The sequence below is a fragment of the Dasypus novemcinctus genome, chromosome 9, assembly GCF_030445035.2.
Source record: "Dasypus novemcinctus isolate mDasNov1 chromosome 9, mDasNov1.1.hap2, whole genome shotgun sequence".
NCBI classification, from domain to species: domain Eukaryota; kingdom Metazoa; phylum Chordata; class Mammalia; order Cingulata; family Dasypodidae; genus Dasypus; species Dasypus novemcinctus.
Window position 1 is genome coordinate 111,981,664 of NC_080681.1, and position 25,163 is coordinate 112,006,826.

The following is a 25,163-nucleotide window of genomic DNA, read 5'->3' on the forward strand; positions in this document are numbered from 1 at the left end:
AAATTCACAAATATATGGAGATTAAACAATACCCTCTTTAAATACCAGTGGGTCAAAGAAGAAACTGCAAGGAAAGTTAGTAAATTATCTTGAAACGAATGAAAATAAGAACAAACATATTAAAACCTATGGGACACCATGAAGGCAGTGCTGAGAGGGAAATTTAAACCTTCAATGTTTACATTAAGTGGAAGAAAGAGCTAAAATCAAAGAGCTAGCCGCACAACTGGAGCAACTAGAAAAAATAACAGCAAACTATTCCCAAAGTAAGGAGAAGGAATGAAATAACAAAGATCAGAGCAGAAATAAATGAAATTGAGAACAAAAAAACAAAAGAGCACCAACAAAACCAAAAGTTGCTTTTCAAGAAGATCAACAAAATGACAAACCCTTAAACAGAATAATAAAAGATAAAGAGAAGATGGAAATTATTAAAATCAGAAATGAGAGGAAGTACATAGCCATTGAACCCACAGTAATAAAAGAGATCATAAGAGGATAATATGAACTAGACAATGTAGACAAAATGGACAAATTCCTAGGAATACACGAAAACCTACACTGACCGTAGAAGAAATACAAGATCTCAACAAGCTAAACACAAGAAACAAGACTGAAACAGTCATCAACTCCCACAAAAAATAAAAAATAAAAAAATAAAGAAAAACTTCCCCTAAATGAAAAGCCTAGGACCAGATGGTTTCACAGGTGAATTCTACCTATCATTCAAAGGCAATCTAATACCAATCTTGCTAAAGTTCTTTCAAATGAACAGGAAGGAACACTACCAAACACTACCTGCATCACCCTAATACTGAAACCAGATAAAGGTACTACATAAAAGAAAATTAGAGAAGCAGATTTGGCTCAACTGATAGAGCATCTGCCTATCATATGGGAGGTCCAGGGTGCAAACCCAGGGCCCTCCTGGCCCATGTGGTGAGCTGGCCCACACACAGTGCTGATGTGTGCAATGAGTGCTGTGCCATGCAGGGGAGTCCCCTGCACAAAGAATACGCCCTGTAAGGAGAGCTGCCCTGCACGAAAAAAGTGCAGCCTGCGGAGGAGTGGCGCCGCACCTATGGAGAGCTGATGCAGCAAGATGATACAACAAAAAAAGATACAGATCCCCAGTGCCTCTGACAGGAATGCAAACGGACACAAAAGAACACAAAGCGAATGGACACAGAGCAGACAAGGGGGGGGAGGGGAGGGAGAAGGGGAGAGAAATAAATTAAATAAATGTTTAGGAAAAAAACTACACACCAATATCTCTAATGACTATAGATGCAAAAATCTTCAACAAAATATTGCAAATCAATTTCAAAAGCACATTCAATTATAGTAATAAACCATATTAATAAAGTGAAGAAGAAAAATCACGTCCTCCTATCCTCTTGATTGATGCAGAAAAGGTATTTGACAAAATATGGTATCCTTTCTTGATAAAAACACTCCAAAAGATAGGAAAAGAAGGAAGCTTTCTGAACACAGTAAAGTGCATATATGAAAAACTCATAGGTGACACTACTCAATGATGAAAAAACTAAAAACTTTCCTGCTGAGATCAGGAACAAGACAAGGATGCCTGCTGTCACCACTGTTATTCAATACTGTGCTAGAAGTTCTAGCTAGAGAAATTATCCTAGATAAAGAAAAAAAGGGTACCAAAATAGGAAAGGAAGAAGTAAAACTTTCACTATTTGCTGATATGATCCTATATCTAGGAAATTCTGAAAAATACACAATGAAACTACTAGAATTAATATACAAGTTCAGCAAAGTGGTGGGATACAATATTAATATGCAAAAACCAGTAGCATTTCTATATATTAGTGACGTGCAATGTTAGCAGGAAATCAGAAAAAACAATTCATTCATAATAGCAAATAAAAAATCAAATATTTAGGAATAAACTTAACTAAGGACATAAAGGACCTGTATTCAGAAAACTACAAAACATGACTAAAAGAAATCAAAGAAGATCTAACTAAATGGAAGGACACTCCATGTTCATGAATTGGAAAGCTAAATATCACTAAGATGTCAATTCTACCCAAAATGATTTACAGATTCAATGCAATCCGCCCCCAAAAATCCCAAGAGCCTTTTTTGCAGAACTGGAAAAGCCAATTATCAAATTTATTTGGAAGAGGTCCCAAATAGCCAAAAATGTCAAGAATGAAGTTGGAGTACTCTCACTTTGACTTTAAAGCATATTACTTAGCAAGAGCGGTCAAAACACAGCATGGTACTAGCATAAAAATAGACATATTGACCAATGGAACTTAACAGAGAACTCAGAAACAGACCCTCACATCTAGTCAAGTGATTTCTGACAAGGCTGTCAAGCCCACCGAGCTCGGCAAGAATAGTTTATTCAACAAATGGTACTGGGAGAACGGGATATCCACATCCAAAAGAAAGAAAGAGGGTCCCTATTTCATACAATATACAAAAAAATAACTCAAAATGCATCAAGGACACAAATATAAATGTTACAATAAAACTCAGAAGAAAATGTAGAGAAACATCTTCAAGATCTTGTGACAAACGGTAGTTTCTTAAACATTACACCCAAAGCACAAGAAACAAAAGAAAAAGTATATAAATGGGACCTCCTCAAACTTAAAACACTTTTCTTCAAAAGACTTTGTCAAGAAAGTAAAATGGCAGCTTACTCAATGGGAGAAAATATTTGGAAATCAGATATCCTAAGGGCTTGATATCTGTGCTATAAAAAACATAAAGAGGGGGAGAGTGTAAACTACAACATAAACCATTATTCATGTGGTGTAGCAGTGCTCCAAAATGTATTCACCAAATGCAATGAACGTGCCATGATGATGAAAGAGGTTGTTGATGTGAGAGGATTGGATCAGGGGGTAGGGGGTATATGAGGACCTTATATTTTTTTAATGTAACATTAAAAAAAAAATAAAGAGAAAATAAAGATATACAGAGAGATCATACAACTCAGTGATTAAAAAAATGGGCAAAAGACTTCAATATTTTTCCAAAGAGGAAATACAAATGGCCAAAAAGCACATGAAAAAATGTTCAACCTCACTAGCTATCAGGGAAATGGAGATCAAAACTACAATGAAATATCATTTTACACCTTACAGAATGGCCATTACTAAAAACAAAACAAAAACCCAGAAAACTACCAGTGCTAGAGAGGATATGGAGAAACAGGAACACAACACACTCCTTCACTGTTGGCAGGAATGTAGAATGATGCAGACACTGTGGAGTAGAGTTTGGCACTACTTCAAGAAGCTGAATACAGAACGGCTGTATGATCCAGCAATTCCATTACTAGGAATATACTCAGAAGAACTGAAAGCAAGGATGCAAACTGACACTTGCACACCAATGTTCATAACTGCTAAAATATGCACAGCTTTATTCATAATTGCTAAAATATGTAACAGCCCAAGTGTCCAGCAACCAATGAATGGAAAACAAAATGTGACAACGCATACATACAACACAGTACTATTAAGCTGTAAGAAGAAATGAAATAGGAATGCATATGACAACATGGATGAACCTTGAGGATAATATGTTGGGTGAAGTAAGCCAGACACAAAAGGACATATATTGTATGCTCTCATAAATATGAACTAAATATGATAAGTCATAGAAATAAACTCTACATATAGGTTTATCAGGAGATAGAATGTGGGTTGAGAATGGAAGCTGATGTTTAATGTATGTAGAATTTTAATAAGGTTTATTGGAAAAATGTGGAAATGAATAGTTGATGGTAACACATTATACTGAATATAACTAATACTGCTGATTTATAAATATGATTGTGGCTGAAAGGGGTAGTCTACGGATGTAAGTGTCAACTGAAAGGAAGCCAGAGAATAATCCAGTGAATGTATAACATAGTGATTTTGGTGGCAGATGAGGATTGTGGTTAATAGTATAAATATAAGAATGTCTCTTTTACAAAGTGTTAAGAATATGGTGATACATCGAAAATTACAACTAATGTAACTTATGGGCAATAGTTAACAGTAATACTGTAATATTTTTGCAGCAATGGCAAAGAACATATTATATCAATTCTAAGGAACAATGGCAGGGTATACGTGAGTATGAGATTTTTCCTTTTGAAGTAAAGAAAACATTTAAAAATGGACTGAGGTGATGACAGCACAATTCTGATGAAAATGAGAGCCACTGAGTGTACACTTCGAATAGATGGTACAAAGCATGGCAATGTATAACACAGGGAAGCCATGGTGGAAAATGGACTGTGATTAACAAATATATGAGATCGTTCTCTCAGGAACTACTACAAATATATAATAGTAACACAGGGTGCTAATAATTGTGTGGGCTAGGGGAAAAATACATCAAATGTAAGATATGGACTATAGTTATTGAACCGTAGTAATATTTTGACAATACTCTTTCATAATTTGAGGTTTCAAACAATGCAAGGTGTTGGTGGTGGGGTGACATATGGGAGCCCTGTATGATGATATACATATTTGTTTTGTAAATTCACAACTTTTAAAATATACTTATTGTTTATGTATGTTCATGTATAAATGACACACTTCAATAAAATTTTATTAAAAAAAAAATGATTAAAGACTTTTTACCTGATCCCAGTGTTTAAGGGAGAGGGTAGAGAGAGGTGTGGCATTAGCGAATTCAAGATTTGCAAAATGCCAATCAAGTATTTGCCTGTCTCTTGACGAGAGATACACGTCACTGCAAAATAACAATGGGCACAGGGTTATTAAAAGACAGATTTTTACTGTTCTGAATGAACTGATGTGAATTATTTCTATAAATGGCTTGACTCTCAGCCTTGGAATGTGCCTAATCTGAAGGCTGTACGTCAAAAAGTAGGGCCTTATCTGCCTTGCTAACCCCTGTATGTAGAGCAGTGCCAAGCTCACTACAAATTACAAAGCTCATTTGTCTAAAATAAAAGACTTCTTCACAATACTAAAACTTAAGTCATGCTGCATTATAAAAGTTTATCAATCGGTTGTGAGAGTTTTGTTTTTATTTTAAAGTGAGGAATGGTAGGCATCCTTGACTATAGAACAACGTAGATCTCTGCAGAGGGCTTGTGCAACATGGAACTTGGGATCAGTATGTTAAGTATTCACTGTCAAAAATACAATGGAAATGAAGTGCAATACTTTCCTACTCTCCAGAATTTGAGAAATTCAAAGCAACACTATTCTCTACTCCAGTCAAAGAAGACAATTTTTATCTACTTCATCTTTATTAAAATATCAGATCTTCTAGGGAAAGGCTATCTTTTCAAAAACAACTCACTAGTAATTTAGGACACTGTTACCCATTCAAATATAAGGGTGGGGGACTTAAGAAATCTGACAAGTAGTCATATTTTCACAGATACTATGATCACAGATGTTCCCATCCATTAAATAAGCTAAAATCCATTCACTACACATAAATAAAATTCATTCATTAAGCATAAAGCATAAGCCCACTGTGCTTTATAATTTCCCTTCTAAGTCTAACACAGAAAGAATAGTAAAAGCTATCCTGCCATGTATTTGTTTCCTTACCTTGGTGGATTGGCTTCTAACTCTTGAAGTTTTTCTTCTAGTTTTCCTTGTGTTTCAGCTAATTCATCATATTCCTGATAAAATTAAGTGAATTTCATTTATTGTGATGGGTCAGATATCCACCTAATTATACCATGAGGTATAAGGTCTAGGTCATATTTCCTGTTCAGATCATGTCTAGGAAGTGTGGCTTGATTTAAGTTGGGATGAGAGCTCAGGGATTTTTCTTAGAGGAAACGTATTACAATTGTGAGCCTAGAATAAGATGGTGTGGGGAGGGTTGCAGTAGGGGAAAACGAAGGAAGGAACACAGTGTGCTACAAAGTAAGGATGAAAAATAGTATCAACTACCATTTCCTGAATATTTACCATGACCCTAGAACTGGGATATCACTTTACTACTATTTTTTAGGAGGTCCCGGGGATTGAATCCAGGACCTCGTACATGGGAAGCAGGCCCGTAACTACTGAGCTACATCTGCTCCCCAGGGATAAGCACTTTAGATATACAATTTTACTTAAGAGTCACAATTACCCTGCAAATTAGTTACTATTAACACCATGTTATAGATGAGGTAATTAAGTAGTCCAAGGTCACATAGCTAACATAAGAAAACCAGATTGACTCCAAATAAGATAAAGTCCATGATCATTATCATTATTCAAAACTGTCAGGGATTAACTTCATGACAGAGCCCTGAACTGAGATTTAAGTAAACTAAAGGGAAGTTGTCACAAAATGTGAAGACAGGGTAGGAAATCTGCAGGAAAAGCAGATCTCAAACCAATCTAAACCATTAAGAAGTCCCCATGGCTCCTTATGTACCAAACACTCTTCTTCTCACTACAGGCAAGTATGAATGTATGAATGGTTAGTGGCTCTCTTTTTTTTTTCAGTTTCCCAGATCTATGCCACTTCTTAGGATTCTTATTAAAACCAGTCAAATATGTTTACTACACCTTGCACAGGGCAGTCAGATCCCTGTGTTTGCTTTTCACTAAGAATTCAGCAGTGATATCTCTGGGAGGTTTCACTTCAGATGCCTCCTTGTACTGCTGGTGGAGTTCTTTAATTTTCTCTTTTAAATTTACCATCTAGAAGGAAAAAATACAAATTTATCATTCTGGATGTCAATTTAATTCATCTCCAACTCATGTGTGCCCTTAGTTTTAGGTCCTCCCCCAAAATGCTATCGTATCAAACCAAGCTACAAAGCTAAGTTCTTGGAATTCTAAAATGCTTCTGTAATCTTGCCATTTTGGAAACAGGAAAATATCCTATATGGCCTAACATAGAAATAGCACATCTACACTGGATAAGTACAACTGGCTCTGTCTTTCAAAACAAACAGAGAGTGACGTATGTCTAATGAAAAAGAAGTATTAAAGTAACTTTCTACCATATGGGAGGTCCGCGGTTCAAGCCCCGGGCCTCCTTGACCCGTGTGGAGCTGGCCATGCGCAGCGCTGATGCGCGCAAGGAGTGCCGTGCCACGCAAGGGTGTCCCCCGCGTGGGGGAGCCCCACGCGCAAGGAGTGCGCCCGTGAGGAAAGCCGCCCAGCGTGAAAAGAAAGAGCAGCCTGCCCAGGAATGGCGCCGCCCACACTTCCCGTGCCGCTGACGACAACAGAAGCGGACAAAGAAACAAGACGCAGCAAAAAGACACAGAAAACAGACAACCGGGGGAGGGGGGGAAATTAAATAAATAAATAAATCTTTAAAAAAAATAAATAAAGTAACTTTCAATTCTAGGAAAAACAAATTGCCACCAATTTAAATATAACTCACTTTGTGAAACAGATCATTATGATTTGTCTTTAAATACGTAATAGGTCAAAAAAAAAATGTAATAGGTCAAATCATCACACAAAGATCGCTGGAAGCATTCCCAATGTTTTTGTGTGTTTTTTTTTCCTAGGTTACTGATGGTACTAACAAATGACACTAAGGTGATGGCTAAAGTTTTAATTTATGGACCCGAGATATTCTGTCAGTTGGTAGTTCCAGTCACTCTTCTGATTTAATCCTTACCACAATCCATGAAAAAGCTGTGCAGGAGGCCTCTCCATGACAGGATGAGGAAATGAGGCACATGAGATAATGAAGCAACAAGCTCAGTTCATAAGAGTTCCCAGAGAGTTTGCATTATAATGCCCCCCGCGGGGGTTGGTTGCCTCACTTCATGCTTTGTTTGCAGATGGCAGGATGAGGTGAAACAAATAGTTGGGTTTTCACAGTCTGGAGCCCAGGGCTCTGCAAGGTGGTGACAGAGAAGCACCCTCAAGAGACTTACCCCTGGGAAATAGAGGTGGTGGATACTGGGCACCTCAAGGGAAATAATTATGTCAATGAATGGCTGCTAACCAGCTATCTTCATAAGTGGGAACTTGACCACAGTACAGCTAATTTCTCTCTAATCCTAGAATTCAGCAAAGGGCTCTGGGCCAGCTTTAAAACAGCCAAAGGGAACCTGACACAGAAGAAAGATATATCTCCCCTGGCAACAAGTTATCAATAATGCCATGCAGAAAAACTGACAGATAAAAAAGAAACTTCCACTAGTCATTACTTTCTGGGGAGAGAAAACAATAGAAATGCTTTTAAAATTTCTAAATTAAAGGCTTTTTAAAATCCCCCATTGTAGCTTCAGCTACAAAGATAATATTGAATCTTACCTTATTAAGAAGTTCTTTCAATTCCTCCTGAGTTTTTACTATCTTCTTCCAATGTTCAATCTGCTCATCTTTGACGTGCTTTTCTTGTAACCTAAGAAAAACAATATGTACGCCTCGGCCACATGGCCAGCTTTGCAGAGCAAAACAAGTGCCAATCAAAAACACTCAAGGGCATTAAGGCCCATTGAAACTTCCAACACTTCAGAACAAGAAAGTTAACTGGTGACAAATTATTTTCTAGGCTATGTTGAATATATAAAATGAATTTTAGGACAGAAAGGGGTCTTAAGATCATGCAATTATTTTAAATGTTTTTACTTTTGGCTTGAACCATTGCACATGAAAATTAAGTGAAAACTAGCTCAAATCAGACTGGCTGAAAAACATAACAAATCTCTACATGGAATTCATTCTACAATAAGCAGTATCAAATTACTTACTGAATGACAACCTCCAATGCCTGGCCAAGGGACACAGGTTTATTATTGAGGACATTGAAGTCTAGCTGATGACTAAGATAAGATGTAGCTTCTAGCAACCGGTTAAACTCTTGCTCTACCATTTCATCTTTCTCTTTAGGAACCTGAAAATCCGAAGTATAGCAGAGTTGGTCCTTATAAGACTAAAAGTAACAATTCATGAAAACACAAATGCTCTACAGTTTAAAAAGGCCAAAAACAAAAAAATAAAAAATAAAAACCACCGAAAGTATATCAAAGGGGAAACCTTTGAGGACAATGATTCACACTCTTTTCTATGAAGTGGTCAATTCCATTTAAATGAGATATGAAATGTTTTTGCCCTTATTTTTTCCTATTCTCCCAGCTTGTCCTCAGAGTTGGGACTCCTCCTATATTTAAAAGCCATAAAAGTCACATTGGGGCTAACTGACTGAAGATACATGGAGCTGAAGGTGCACTGGAGCTGACATGCACGGAGTTGATCTGGGCTGACATGCAAACAACACACTAGAAAAGTCCCAAAAAACAGAAACAATGTCAACACACCTGATAACCTTCCAGAATATGGGCAGGATGGGAAAATAAGAAGCCCAAGGTATCTGCTTCCCCTCAAAGATGATAGAATTTCAGGTGGGAGTGGGGGAGAGAGAAGTGAAATTCACAGCTATTAATAAGAACACACTAGCACCTTTATTCTTTTGCAGGATAATGTTTTGTGGCACCAATGAGTTCAGAGCTGAAATGTCTTGTGTTGAATAGCTCTTAAACTATGAGTAACTGAGGTGCCAGAAAGTCTGACTCCTCACTGGTATGGATGAAGGGAACATATTGCAAAGCCGTTCATCAAGCTGCAAGACCATGCTTCCAAGCCGTGCTGACACATATCTCTCTACTACTGCTTAATTCAGCCTCAAAGTTAAGTGGATCTTCAATTCTATTGCTGAATTCACGATGAAAGCAAGAGAATGAAAACGCATGTTTAAGGCAAGCATCCTTTTTGCCAAAATTCACATGCCATAATAAGCTGGACATTGACTGGGAAAAGAGACTCAAAATACAGAATTTCACTTCACATTCAATCTTAATTTGGTAACAAGAAAAATAAAACATTAAAGTTCTAGTAATCACTAAAATTGAGGAGCGATCTTTTTCAATCAGAGGTAACTGTGTAGACAAAAACATTATAGTAAGACTCTACATTTCTTTCGAAAATCCTCATTTTTGCCCTTCCCAATTAAACAGCCTGTTTCAAAGAACTGGCCTCTGCCTTTTCACTAATAAGGAACATAAGTAGCTTTACCAGATGAGCTATCATGGAGCAGAAAGAAGTTGGTGAAAGGTACTATCTATACTGAAAGAAAGAGAAAAGAACTGCAACTCTCCTTTGTCATTGAAAATATGACAGATACCACAACTGATTCAATCACAAACACATTTAAAGTATTAAATTTAAAAAGATCATACAGGCAAGAAAGCAGGACAACTATGAATTAGAGTCACCCTTAGCCTAAAGAAAACATAAATCCTTAAGAATACTCTTGCTTATGTTGAGAAATGAGGCAGAGAATAGGGCTTCGGATACTTGGAGCTATATATACACACACACACCAGAGTGGTACCTAGGACTTGGTAGCTCAAACACACCTGACCTACACAATCAACTCCCATGGTGAAAGAAAAGAGCTCTTGGTGATGACATTCCTACTTGTTCTGATGACACAGCTATCAGAGCTGTTGGATAAGACACTCATGTCAAAAATTTCATTTATTTTCTCACGTGTTACTTTTCCTCACTGATATGATGCTCACATACAGAGCAGTTCAAAGCAATGTTGATATCTTGCTCAATTTTACTTGCTATTTCTAGTGCAATTCCTGCAATGATGCCACACAGGATGGTTCTAAAAGCTCTAAATTTGGTGCTCCTTTTGAAGAGGAAACGATCACATTTTCAACATATTTGCCTAGTTATGAGAGCTCAAATTAACTAGTTTCCAAAGAGAAAGTGGTTAAGTAATTGATCACAGATGTAATGTGCATCACTGCTTTTCCTGGAATACAAAAAGGTGATATTTATTTGTGTGGCTTCTAAAATGCCTGGCAAGAGGATGCTATTGCAGCAAGAGGGACTAGCTCACATATGCCTCTACAATAGGGCAGAATGTGCCAATCCACAAGTGTACAAATGGTACAGATTAAAGCTCTTTCAGTGTCAGCTGGATGACTTGCTGCAGACAAGCTTTAATCTTTGCAGCTAGGGTGAGTCACATAGGAAAGTTCACACTGAAAAAGAATGCAGCACTCAGGCTCAGTAATTGGGGTCCAGGGTGTGTGGTAGAGAAATATTTAAAGGGACACTGTCAAGGTTAGAGGGACCAAATTTGACCTTTTGTTTCCTCCCTCTGTTTGCTGAACAGCCCACTTGATTCATTACTTTCCCCTTCAGTCCACCCATACCCACCCACCACCAAAAAACTGACATTTTACATGCGCTTTCAATGACAAAAACTCAAATGGCACCAGCCCAACATATAGGTGCAACTCTACAACAACAAACCAGTGTGAATGTATGATGGAGAGGATCTTTGGAAGGGAAAGATTTAGGTTTCAAGCTTTTAATGGGTTATTATAAACAGTGAGGAAAATGATTTGAAAAATTATGAAAAAATACCTTGACAGTGTCCTTTTAACCAGTGCAGCAGAGAGAGAAATAAACTGTAAATAACAGCCCAACAGCCATGTCAAGTTTAGTTTTGTACGACAGCAGTAAAATCAAGGCTTTAAACACACAGCATGACAGAAGCATTCTATCAGGCTCAGAAGCTGCAACCACCAGAGAAATAAGGAACAGACTATACAGAGACCAAAACGGGAAAGTCAAGGTAAAGAAATGGCCAAAAGAGAGGCAGTTAAAAAAAAAAAGTGGGGAAAGGGGAAGGAGTCAGAAAGCATTGAGGAATAAAGCGAAACTAAATAAAAAAGGAAAGGGAAAACATTGAACAATGACAACAAAAAATTCAAACAAACAAAAACCAAACCAAAAGATAATTGCCACATTTGACTGACAACAGAATGACAGGACTGCATCTCCTGTATGCCACTCTAACGCCAGGCTAAGTGTTTTAAGATTATGGGAAACAGCAATCAGGCCCCAATCATTAACTGCCTAGGTAAGCAATTAGAGAATGTTATGTGACCTGGGATAGTTGAGACCTAGATTTTTTCACATTAACTTTCAAATTTCACTTTGAAATTAGAGGCTATTTGGAAAATAACCAATAATATACTTGTTCCATTAGAAAACCAAAACTGACCAGGAGGAGACCAAAATTTATCTTTCTAAAATTAAGCTAATAAAAAAAATGTTCTATTTGACATACCCAGACAGTGGAAAGAACTTCAGCAAATGAATACCCTAAGCACTTCCTAAATACCTGGGTTTCAGGTCATTTCTTTCCCATTGGTGAAACTCCTTGGATTCTATTAATTCTACAAATAACTATGTAAGAATGGCATAAAGGAATTGAAATGGTCAATATCTAAACAGCTGTCACAATAATCTCAATTTTACCTGACCATTCCAGATACTTAAATTACATCCTGAGAAAGGAACATGGCAAATGACTTACAAAGTACTAAGCACTGTGTTAGAAGACAGGTGGACTGCTATATAACGATACAGCTGAGAAGCAGTTTTTGGGTTAAGGACAGATAATACAGCCTTCTATCAATGGCTCAAACAAAAAGGATACTGCTTTAGACATTTTTGTTTGTTTATTTTTTTAATTTTTTTTTTGTAAACAGATTTTGATTATGACTTTTCAAGGTCATTTATTTCTCTCACAAGAGGTTCCATATTAATGCTTCTTTCAAGGCTAATAGAATTTGATGAGTCTCACTATTCTAAATGGGTTCGATCCTGACCATTTTGCTCTCAGACTATGTAACATCCTAGGAACATGGTGGGGAAAGAGATAACCTGTGTGCCTACCCTATGCAGAACAAATTTAGGGAGAGCCAAGCAGCCTTCTGGACAAGGTCCCTGATGTTATAAGAAATAATCTCAGAGAGAGGACAGCTCTGCTTAGTTCTACCTCAGGTTGCATTCTACCATCCAAAGTTGTCTAGCTCACTTCCAGTCTCCATTAAGTTCTCTTGCAAAATGGAATAAAGTTCAGCAATGTCCTAGGCATAGTTCTTATATTTAACTAGGTAAGAGAAATTCTCAGGGAGAATAACACATTGAAAAAAACTTTAGTGGCCATATCTGGCCAAAAGTGGCCAGGTTCAATCTCTATCTCCCTCATTCCCATGCCATTGAGCACTTTTAGAATTATGGTAAAACAGATTATTTTCAGGTCTTCAGAGAAGCTGACAAAAAAGATTAGTTCCTTTGGTAAAGAAAGCCTGGAGTAAGGTTTCCATCTGAAGAGTCTATAATTCAGATTTCCAGAAAGCCAATGAAATACAAGTATAAAAGTCAATGTGATTCTATAAATGGAAACAGTTGCTCCCACCCACCTCTGAATACCTCATAAGGACACTTTTACGGGATGCAAATAATTGATTTCCTTAAAGCAATGCAGAAAGCACACAACACAACATGTCTATGTAGTTCACTCTCAGTTTTTGGCAAATAGTGTGTTCAGTAGATATTTGTTAAATGAATAAATTAATATAGTTTGGAAAAGCAAAGTCAGTATTGTAACTGTATATTTGAGAAGAAAAAACTATTTCACAATTTCAGGAACATTAAAGGAAGGCATGAGATTTTGACATTTATGAAAAAGCAGGGAGGAGTCATGATTTTAAAAGAGAAAGACTGCATTAAAAATACAGATGTTTCTTCAAAGGAAGATTAAACCAAAAAGGCCAACAAGCCCATGAAGTCAGAATAACCTAAGCACCATTCTATTTGAATACATGAAAACCTGCAAAGTTATGACACTTCCTGAGAATACCTATACTTAACAAATGGTCTTTGTTAGAGACCTAGCACCCACAACCTACCATGTGTTACCTTTCTTCCTTTAACAGCTGAGCCTTTGCTAAAAAAAAATCATGATCTCAATTTCTCACAGTAGTAGTTACTAAACCTTTGGATCTCACCTGGTAACATCACACACTCAAAGTCCAAAGGAGACCAAAGACCTTGAAAGGCAAAATGCTACAACGCAGGAATTTGATGAAGATACCTTTTTGTCTTTTAAGAAAAATTGATTATAAAATCACTGAGTTACTAGGTGGTATACAAAAGATATAGGAGACATTCAGAATAATTTCCCTCATCTCCTCCCCCAATCTATGTTTCTATAGTTCCCTCATTAGTTATTCCTAAAATGTTCCTGAAATATGAAATACCCTTTTTCTCAACCTTCTCCATGTTTAGTCAAAGCTGATTACAGCATAGTTCAGTGTATAACTTTATCAATGCGCAATCTGAGGACAGCTGTTTCATTAACTGATTTTTTTTTTTTAAGGCTTAAAGGATAAGAGTGAAAAATGGAAGAAACTTCTATTTATAAGGATATCCTATTTAGAACCCAATAGCGAAGTCCTTGTTCTAGTCCTCTGGAGCCACAAAACAAATTTCTCCTCTGTCAAATACAAAACATAGAAGCTCAACATTCTAGCTGCCAATGTTAGACCAGAAAGGAAAAAAAAAAGGTAAACTCAGAAATCCTTGGGATGGTGATCAAGACAATAACACAGAAAAATAAAAACCATTTGCTAAATAACTTTTTCCTACTATCAGCAAAATGGCTGGGTGGGTATAGTGAAATAGTCTTAAGATAATATCTCTCTGAATAATTTGCCAGCATTGTATAAGATGGTACAATTAACTTTTTTTTTTTGAGATACTGGGACTGGGGATTGAATCCAGGAACTCATATACAGGAGGCCAGTGCTCAACCACTGAGCTACATAGCTGCCCTCTGTTGGCTCCCTTGTTTTCTTTAGGAGGCACCAGGAACCACACCTGGGACCTCTCATGTGGGGAGGCAGGTACTCAACTGCTTGAACCACATCCACTCCCTACAATTTACTTGTAAGTGGTGCTAATAATAACTGTACCATCTTTACCACTGAGGTTTTCCACAAAAAATGGAGGAATACAACCCCATTTCATTTGACAGTTTACTAATGAAAAATCAATGGTGGGCCTTGTTGGCTCCTTAGGGTAACTACTAAAGAAAGTTCTTTGATAAGACGACTCAGGTAACGTAGTCACACAATCAGAAATAACTGCGCATACTCGCCACAACCCCACCTCTGGACATATCATCACTACAACCCCGCCTCCGGACATATAAGTGAGGTAAAGCAGAAAAAGTACAAGAATCTGAGCTGGAATACCATACAATGGGGTCATAGCTCTCAACTATACTGACCTCATGAGCTTTAGTTTCTTCCCCTGCAAAGCGGAGGAATGAAACCAAACTACTTACTACCTAGATTTCTAAAGTCATGAAACATGTTTGTAATTACAAATATAAATTAATGGGGCTTTAAGCATTTAGTGCCTGTCCTATAAACCAAAGGCTCATATATCGATCAACACCTGCCCATTCCTACTCTGAGTTAGACTACTTGATTCAGGGAAATATTAACATGCCTTCTTAAGTTTGATTAACAGATTTAATGCAAAGAGAACTCAAAACTGCAAAGAATTCTTTCCCAAATTGAAACCTCCTTTCCACTTGGCTACTGTACCAAATACAAGCATACCAACTTAGAAAAACCGGATTTATGAGTACCACCAAAATCTCTTAGAAAAATATCCCTGCATTCAAAATGCTGAAAACCAAACACACCAGCTTATCAAATTGTTTACTGCAGGTTTACTCAAAAGGGTCCGTCCTGGAGAAGCTTGCACAAGAACGTTAAATCAATGTACTTCCTTCACTGAGAAAGTCTACCCCTACAGATATTACTGGCAAACTATTTAAAAACAAATATTAAAGAAAAAAGCATTAAACCTCATTTAATACTAAGGAAGCAGCCAATTTCTCTTTATTTCTTTAGAAAAGTCTAAAGAAAAAGATGGTGCTTTGCAGAGTGGGTGTAGCTCAGCAGTGAAGCACCTGCTTCACACGTAGAAGGTTCCGGGGGTTCAATCTCTGGTACCTTCCCCCAAAATAAAAAAGATGGTGCCTCAATGATTAGTGAGTCTTTAGTTTGTACTGCCTTACTTCTTGTGAATTACTATAATACCCACTTTGGAGGCTTTGTCTCCCCTTTTTAATTCTCTACATTGCCTGTGCCTATCTACCTAAAACACCTATTAGTCTGATAATGTCACTTCCCCTGGTCTTAAATCTCTATGATCCAGCCCACAAATCGGCCTAAAAAGAAACATCTTCCACATTACCACCTCATCTGAAACTTTAGCTATCATATCATCCTACCCTCATTGATACAGTCCCATCCTTCTTTTAGAGATCTCTGCTTTGACTTAAACTTTCCTGTGCCTTTCCTTGCCACAACCACAAGTTATGAACCACCTTTCACAAATGCTCTCCTTCCCTCCAAATCTCCCTCACCATTGTGTCTCCCCACTCCCAGACTCTCTCACTCTCCTGGCTCTTTCATAGCAATTTGTACTTCTATATAACCCTTGGCAAATTGCTCCAAATTAGAATTATCTGTTACTCTTCTATTTAAATATTTATGGGTAACATAATGTTTGTGATTTGCTGTATATTCCAGATCAAAAATAAAATAAAATAAAATAAAGGGAAAAGGATTAAGCAAGACTGGAAAAATGGAGACTCATTACAGTATTCTTTTCTACTTTTGTGTTTGAAAATTTCCAGAAAAAAAGTTAGGGAAAAAAAAGTTATTTGTGTACAAGTCCCACTACACTGTGCGATCTTACATGGGAGGAACTGTCTTATTTATTCATCTATATATCTTTTATTTTTATTTTGCAGAAGAACAGAAATTTATTGAATTGTTAACTTCTACTACATCCTTTATTTCTCTGATTCTGTTCTGTTTATTTTGCCCAGAATCCTTCCCCCCATGGCTCTTGGAAGGAAATTAGGATCCAAGATGCTGGGGATGGGAACCAAAGAATTCCCAGAAAGACTTTCCTTCCCTGAAATTACCCTATAAAGCCTAAAGGTAGATACGGCTAAGTGAGGATGTGCATTGGGACCTATATTTCATAAAATTCATGAGTTGGAATCTTACTGCTTTTAGTAACAATAGTCAAAATGACATTTACACAGCAAATCTTCCCTTCTTCAAAATATAGAGCTATCAATAATGTGCTTATATCCCAAGAAGTGTGGACTCCCTCATTCCTAATAGGGGAGGTGGTAAAACTTCTGCTGAGTACAAACCTGAATTTCACCTACCCAAATGTAAAGCATTACTAATTGCCTGCTTCTGTCCTAAAAATTAGGACTTATTTACAATAATCTATGTCTATCTTATACTTGTTAAACTACTCTCAAATCCTCATATTAAATAATGTCATGCTATTGTCTAAATGTAGGAAGCTTCTATGCTGCTGGTTCAAAGATAATTTGAGGTAACTTACATAATCACGTTGGTATGTACTACCATTTGGCTATTAGCCCATCAAAAACTTAAGCCTATTAACACAAAAATGAAGTCATAAAGAGCACACACAGCTTAAAGCACACAATGGAAGGCACAATACAAAGAAATGAAGAGTCAGTTTCAATTCCACAGTCTCTTGGAATAGGTGGCCACAGCCAAACATTAACTGTTTATGTGATTTTCGTTCAACATCTAAGGATAAACACCTAAATATGCACGTGAATTTGCACATATACAATAATCCCTTTGTATTTATAGCTCAAGGTTAAGGAACAACCAGAACGTCACATCATTTTTATCCTCCATCATAGTTAGATATGTATATATTCATGCACGCATTTCTCCAAAATTGTTTTCAAGTGAACCAAAGAAATGTTGAAAAATTCTGTTTGTTCTTGACTTACAGCTTGTCCATTGGCTTCATAAAGCGGGCATTTTTGCTTGATCTTGGCCAGTTCCATATTTACTTGTTTGCTGACCACAGCCATTGGATTCCCTCCTAAAAAAAACTCAAACAATTAAATTCAACATACCTATGAAAAGAAGATCAAAACCTCAAAATAAAAATATTTTTACTTAAAATTTAAAAGATTCAAAGTTTATAGTATGTGAATTATATCTCAATTTAAAAATAGCTCAAAGTAAAAATAAATATGTAAGATATACATAAAGAAAGCAAAAACTCAACTATAATCCCACAAGGTAACCTTTTTTTATAGATCCTTCAAGGCTTCATGTGCATAAAATTAGACATACACAAAAGGATCATATAAGGCATATATTGCTTTGTAATCTATTTTTTCATTGTATCATAATTTTTAAAAAACGTTTAAAAAATACTTTCAAACTTATAGGACAGCTACAAAAATAACATAAATCTAACCCAGAGAACTCCAACATACCCTTATCCCCTCAGATACCCAGATCCACCAATTTTAACATTTTGCCACATTTGCCACATCATTCTACCTATCTATCTCAATCTATCCATCTATTTGGTATCTCTATGTCCATTTATCAATCCATTTTCTGAACACATAGATTGCACACATCATGCTCCTCAAACCCTTAATATTGTCATGTACCTTTCTTATGTATCAAGTACAGTTATGAAGTTCAAAAAACTTACAAAGCTTACAGTCAGTCTTACTTTTTTCTTTTCATCTGTCCCACTGATGTTCTTTTCAGCCTTCTCTCCTAGGATCATGTATCACCTTTAACAGCCATTATCTCTTTGTTGCTCTTTTTCTTTTATTGTAGGAACACATATAGAACATAAACTTTCCTATCTCAACCAATCCCAAGCATACCATTTAGTGGGATTAATGACATTTACCATACGGCAGCACCTCACCACTTTCCTTAATCAAAACTTTCCCGTCTTCCCAAATGGAAATCCTACACCCATTTTGCATAAATCCCCATCTCCCTGTCCCTAACAAGTTGTACTCTGATTACTGTTTCTATGACACTGTCTATTCTCTGCAGGTACTTTCTTTGTAGTAATCATGAAGCTTAAATTTAACATCCTAAGTCTATAATAACTCTTTCATTTACCTTCACTTAACTTCAATAGCATACATAAACTATGTTCCTATAGCCCCCATCCCCTCATCTTTATGTAGTTTTTGTCACAAATTACATGTTTATACATCATGAGTCCAAAACCACTGATTCATCATGGAACTTTATGCATTTGCCTTTTAGATCCTGTAGATGTAGAGTGGAGTGACAAACCCAAAATACAATAGTACTGGCATTTATATTTACCCCTGTGGTTACCCTCACTGGAAATCCTTATTTCTTCATGCAGTTTTCATCTAATGTCTACTGTCCTTTCCTTTCAACCTAAGCATTCTCTTTACCATCTCTTGTTGGGCCATCTAATGGTGATGAACTCTCTCAGCTTTTGTTTATCTTGGAATGTCATAATCTCTTCCTCAATTTTGAAAAGAGAACTTCACTGAATATGGAGTTCTTGGTAGGCAATTTTTTGCTTTCAGCACTTTTCAACAGTTTGATCATAACATGGTGTAGAATGGGTCTATTTGGCTTTAACCTGTTTGGAGTTCCTTGAGCATCTTGGATGTGTACATTCAAGTCTTTCATTAAATTTGGGAAGATTTTAGCACTATAACTCTGAACATTCTCCCTGTCCCTTTCTTTCTTTTCCTTCTGGGACTTCCACAATGCGTGTATTAGAAAATAAATGCCTATTAATGGTGTCCCACAAGTTCCTCAGCCTCTGTTCAATTTTCTACATTCTTTCTCCCTTCTACTCCTCAAACCAAATGATTTCAGTTTTATCTTCAAGTTCTCTGATTCTTCTGCCAGCTCCAAACTGCTGTTGAACCCCTATAATGAATTTTTAATTTGTGAACTGTAGTCTCCAGTTCTGTTTAGTTTCTTTTCATAATTTCCATCTTTCTATTGATATTTTGTGTTCATCTTATTATTTTCCTGGCTTCCTTTAGATCTTTGGGAATAATCAGGATCATTTTATTAACATCTTTATCTGGAATGTCCCAGGTCTAGTCCTCTTCATTGAAGGTTTCTAATACTTTTATCTTCTCCTTTGCCTGGGCCTTCACTTTCTTCATATGTTTTGTAATCTTTTGTTGAAACCTGGATATTTTTATATTTTAATGTGCTACTGCACCCCCCACACACACACAAACATACACACAAACCAGGCGAAAAAAGAAGACACTTTCTCCAGTCTTTGCACATTGACCTGTCAAAGTGTTCTCCTTCAGGGCATATTCATCCAGAGTTTAGAACTAGCCCCAGGCAGTTAGGGGCTGCCCTGGTTCTTTCTGCACATGTGTCTTTTTGTGGCGTATACATATGATGGAATATTATGCAGTGGTAAGAAGAAAGGAAGTTGTGAAACATATGACAAAATGGATGAACCTGGAGGACATTATGCTGAGTGAAGCAAGCCAGACACAAAAGGACAAATACTATATGACTGCCCTAGTATGAACTAAATATATTTTGTGAAATATAAACACATTATGTGAACTATGAATATGGGTAGGTTGTATATATAAGACCATTTCTCTTTGAAGCTGAACAAATATAAGTGAATAGTACAAAATGTTAATACCAGACCAAAAATAAATAACAAGAAAATATTATACTAAGTGAAGGAGACCAAACACAGAGTACTACATATTATATGATTCCATTTATATAAAATGTAAATATAAATCAATTTATAAAGTTGAAAGGAGATTAGTGATTACGTAGGTCTAAGGAAGGAAGGCTAAGCAGTACAGAGTCTTTCTTTTTGGAGAAACGAAACTGTTCTAAAATTTTTGAGATAATGAATATACAACATCGTGATTATGCTAAAAGCCAATGATGATACACTTTGGATAGAACAGCCAGAAACAGCAGCCATGTATAGGAGGAAGCACAGAGAGATTTGAGAGGTGACGAATTTTCTTGTTCATTCACTTGTCTGTTTTTTATTATTATTGAATAACGAAAATGCTCTAATAATGACTGAAGCGATGAATGCACAACTCTGTGATTATAGCAAATACCACTGACTGTACACTTTGGATGAACTGCATGTTTATTAATATGTATCAAAAAAATGATTTGTTAAGTTAAAAGAAAATGCCACATTAAAAATACTCAAACTAAAAATTAAAATTAAAAACTCAAAATGCAACACTACCCCACTTGTCTATTTTCTTAGGAAAATTCCCTAGAACTGGAACTGCTAGGTCAAAAGCAATTGGTATATTCTTTGAGGAAGAATATCTGGCAATTTACCTCTCACTAACAATATGAAAAGTATCATAAACTAATAATATTTTGAAACTGCATCTATGGCTTTAAATAAAATATAAGTTTAAACAATCGTCTGGAGTCTCAGACCATGCTTTGCAGCATAAAAGGAAAAACTACTTACCAAGACCTGTTACTACCATGGCTCCAAGATCAGCTACATAGTTTCCTTTTCGAAATGTAGCAACTCGCCCACCCACACGATCCTGTTTTTTAGAAATTAAATGGTCAAAATCATTAATTCTATTTTTTTTTTAAAGATTTATTTATTTATTTAATTCCCACCCCGCCCCCCCCCCCCCCAGTTGTCTGTTCTCTGTGTCTATTTGCTGTGTCTTGTTTCTTTGTCCGCTTCTGTCCTCCTCAGCTGCTCGGGAAGTGTGGGCGGGGCCATTCCTGGGCAGGCTGCTCTTTCTTTCCTGTTGGGCGGCTCTCCTTACCGGTGTACTCCTTGCACGTGGGGCTCCCCTTCGTGGGGGACACCGTGTGGCAGGGCACTCCTTGCGAGCATCAGCACCGCGCATGGGCCAGCTCCACACAGGTCAAGGAGGCCCGGGGTTTGAACCGCGGACCTCCCATGTGGTAGACGGACGCCCTAACCACTGGGCCAAGTCCGTTTCCCATTAATTCTATTTTAACCATCATAACCTGGCATGATTATCATCCCAGGTGGCTGTCCTTTATAATTCAAAAAGAAAGGTGTAATTTAGATTTTATATGGAATGCAATAAATAGTACTACTGGCAAAAAGAGCAAATGAAGTTGAACTTGATTATTTGGGGGAAAGGTACATAACCACTAGCATTTAAGAACTATAAAATTAAATGATACAATAGGAAAGGATATGACAGCTAGAAGACATATGTAGTCACAGGTACTGTACCCTCTCTATCTAGCTGACTCTCTAATACCTATTGTACAGGATGGGCAAGGGCCACATAAAAATCATTTGCAGATTTCAATGCTAAATGTCATATTTCTACTACCACCTTCTGACTCTCGTCCCCTTATCCCCCAAGTCAACGGTAAATGATTTGATAGATGCTTTCTCTGACAAATGGCTCTCTAGGGCAGCCCTATGCCTAAGGGCAGATTGTTTACTTGATATAAACTGTTGATAATACTTTCCATTCCTCAATAGGCCCAGGTTTATCCCTACTGACTAGGGATTTTCAAATACGGGGAAACCACCTTACTGAGCTGCAATGGCAATTTAATCATCGGTAATATGAGAGCACTCTGTAAACACTTAAAACAACCCACAAACAAAACAAAAATCTGTACACTAGATTATAAACTCCATATGAGTAGGGACTCTGATGACCTCATTATTCCTTAATGTACTCTCAGCACATGGTACATGGAAGGTACCCAAATGTTTTCTGAATTAATAATAGTAATATTTTCAATTTCATCATATTCTACTTGCAAAGAACATTTAAAAAAATTACCCTTAACTTTTTCCCTGGAAACACTTTATAAAAAGCAATTGGCTCAATCCATTGGGCTCCCATCTACCATATGGAAGGCCCTGGGTTTGTGTCCCAGGGCCTCCTTAAGAAGGCAAGCCGGCCCACACCTGTGCAGAGGAACGGCCTGTACCTGTGGAGAGCTGGTGTAGCAAGATGACACAACAAAGGGAGATAAGCAAATACAAAAAAACACACAGCGAATGGACACAGAGAGCAGAAAGAAAGCAAGGTGCATTGGGGGGGGATAAATAAAAATTTTTTTTTATAAGGCAATTTGGATTGTTCTGCATATAACATTTTGTGCAGAATTTAGATCAGCTTGAAAGTTTTCACAAAATTTTAGATTGTTAAGGTCATACCAGAGAATAGTTTTTTAAAAAATAATGAGAGTCCAGGAAGGCCTTTAATCTACTGAAAGATAATTAAAATTTCAAAAATTATTTACAAAAATAATTTGAATAGTAACATCCTAATGTGATATACCACCCCCACCCCACTGTGTGCCATCATCCCTTTCCTCCTTTAGTTCCCATGTGTCTCTCCTGAACTGATGATAAGGGAGCCTGATGATACTGGCTAGCTTCATCAGGCCCTAAAAGATGGCTGTTGCTACTTTCCCTTGATTATGAAACAAAGGAATACAGTTTACTCTGTACCACCATGAAAATAAATGCCTATTACAAAGAATGTCCATGAAGGTCCCAAATTTAAAAGTTTACTGCAACAAACAATGACCCGAAAATATCCATCAAAAGGGCATAGGGATCAATTTATAAATCTTAATACTCACAGAACATTTTTCAAAGCTTAACTGTCAAAAATGCTTTATCCAACATAAAATAATGCTCCAAAATACTCTGGGTATTATAAAATCAATCTAGTTTACTTCAACTTGCATGACTCCTAATTTGCAGCAGATAACTTCCTTACTATATTTTTTCATTAGGTGAAGCTTCTAAAACCCAAAATAAAATTCTTACCCTGGCTTCCAAAAGTGTGACATCCATTCCAAAACTCTGTAACTGACGAGCGGCTGCCAAGCCTGAGACCCCAGAGCCTATAATTATTACCTTTCCTGTCTTTTTAGCTAAAAGCAAAAAATGAAAAAAATTAGAATATTTTGTCATAGGTTTAATATTATATATATATAATCATGAAAATCTCTAGGTCCTTAATATGTCATGCTGTTTAACAGCAAAGTTATTTTCAAAATGTGGAAATTATCTGAACAGCAAATATCCTAAACCTATAAACTTTAATTCACTGTTGAGAATTTACAAGTCAAATCTATAGTCTTAAAATTTACTTTCTCATTACCTCAGCGACGAGTTTCAGCATGTGTAATTTATTATGTAAAATTTACTATGACTACTCTGCTTAATTTGCCTCACAACTGACCAGGACATGAAGTTTTGCACAACCAACCTATTTATTTCAGGTATAAGCTATTTTCCTTTAAGTTTTACTTCTGCAGTCTTAAGTTAGTATCCCTTTTTGAAGAATTTTTAAAGCATCAAAATAACTGTATTAATCCTTAAAATATTCCTTTCCCTACTGGATATTTGGCAGACATTAGCTACATATCATGAATGGGGTATGAAAAAATAAAGCAACCGTTAGCAGGATAAGAACTGGTCAGTGACAGAAAATTTTAAACCAACTGCTTCATTAACTGATTTCTTTTATTTCTAACAAATTTCACATATTTTTTAAACCACAAAATTCATTGTCAGGTCCTTACTTGGTAGGGGTTTTATCCTCTTATAGATGCCAAAGTTGATAAGACCATGACGCTCCAAGTAACTGTGAACTCGGTGGACAAGCACAGTATCACCTATAGAAGAAATGAATTTTAAAACATATTTATATTTTTAGCAGTGCAAATGGAAAGATCTTCTAACTCTTCTACTCCATCATAAAGTCATTCTATACATCTTTTCCGTAAGCTTCACGTCATGTAACTCCTTTAGAAAAATGATTTTTTAAAAATTTTGAATAATTTATTAAAGGAAAGGTAAAGAAGCATCAGTTTCAAATTGGACAAAAGGAAAAAAACCTCATATTGCAAATGTACAATTTACAGAATTACTAGGAAAACCAATCAAGGAGACACTGAAAATACAACAATTCAATTGACTTCAAACTGAACTGGAAACCCACTGGAGTAGATATTAAGCCTTTTTTTTGGTTGCATGGTAGTCTACAATTCTAAGTCAGCATTTGTTTTCCACATGAGACTGTCAAGCAAAGGACTAGTCTGTGGATGTGCCAGAGCACCTCATGGTTTGCTTCCTGGCCAGAACCACAGGCGGGCAGGGCTGGTGTGGTAGATAGTCCAGTCATTCCTGCCCCTCCTCTTCCAGAGAAGCCCATATAGAAAAATGATCTTTAAAATCACTGTAAGGTGATCCAAAGCACCTATCACATAATTTGGAATTTTTAAAAACAAGATTCTACTAAGGATATAAACAAAGCATAAAGCAAAACCTCTGTAAATTAGTTACAAGGCTCATTTACTTCAGTAAAAATTTCACAAGACCTTGTTGGTAGCAAGTGAGACATGAGAAAGTCAGACAGCCAAATGAGTGTCAATAAAGTTTCTGTGGGCC

At 36.7% G+C, this 25,163-nt stretch overlaps 1 protein-coding gene across 3 annotated transcripts in view; it reads right to left on the bottom strand.

Annotated features, from left to right (window-relative positions):
- Positions 1–25,163, bottom strand: part of KDM1A (lysine demethylase 1A) — a 96,560-nt gene that overhangs the window by 20,931 nt on the left and 50,466 nt on the right. For 2 of the 3 annotated variants that reach the window (XM_004465439.5, XM_004465437.5), the window contains 9 exons: positions 24,296–24,388; positions 23,535–23,641; positions 21,207–21,288; positions 17,686–17,780; positions 8,690–8,832; positions 8,250–8,340; positions 6,534–6,668; positions 5,574–5,647; positions 4,626–4,737 (listed from right to left, as the gene is read on the bottom strand). In XM_004465439.5, the coding sequence (XP_004465496.1) occupies positions 4,626–4,737; positions 5,574–5,647; positions 6,534–6,668; positions 8,250–8,340; positions 8,690–8,832; positions 17,686–17,780; positions 21,207–21,288; positions 23,535–23,641; positions 24,296–24,388 (932 nt within the window). The remainder of the gene's footprint in view (positions 1–4,625; positions 4,738–5,573; positions 5,648–6,533; positions 6,669–8,249; positions 8,341–8,689; positions 8,833–17,685; positions 17,781–21,206; positions 21,289–23,534; positions 23,642–24,295; positions 24,389–25,163) is intronic. The other variant, XM_023590827.3, reaches the window with a different exon arrangement.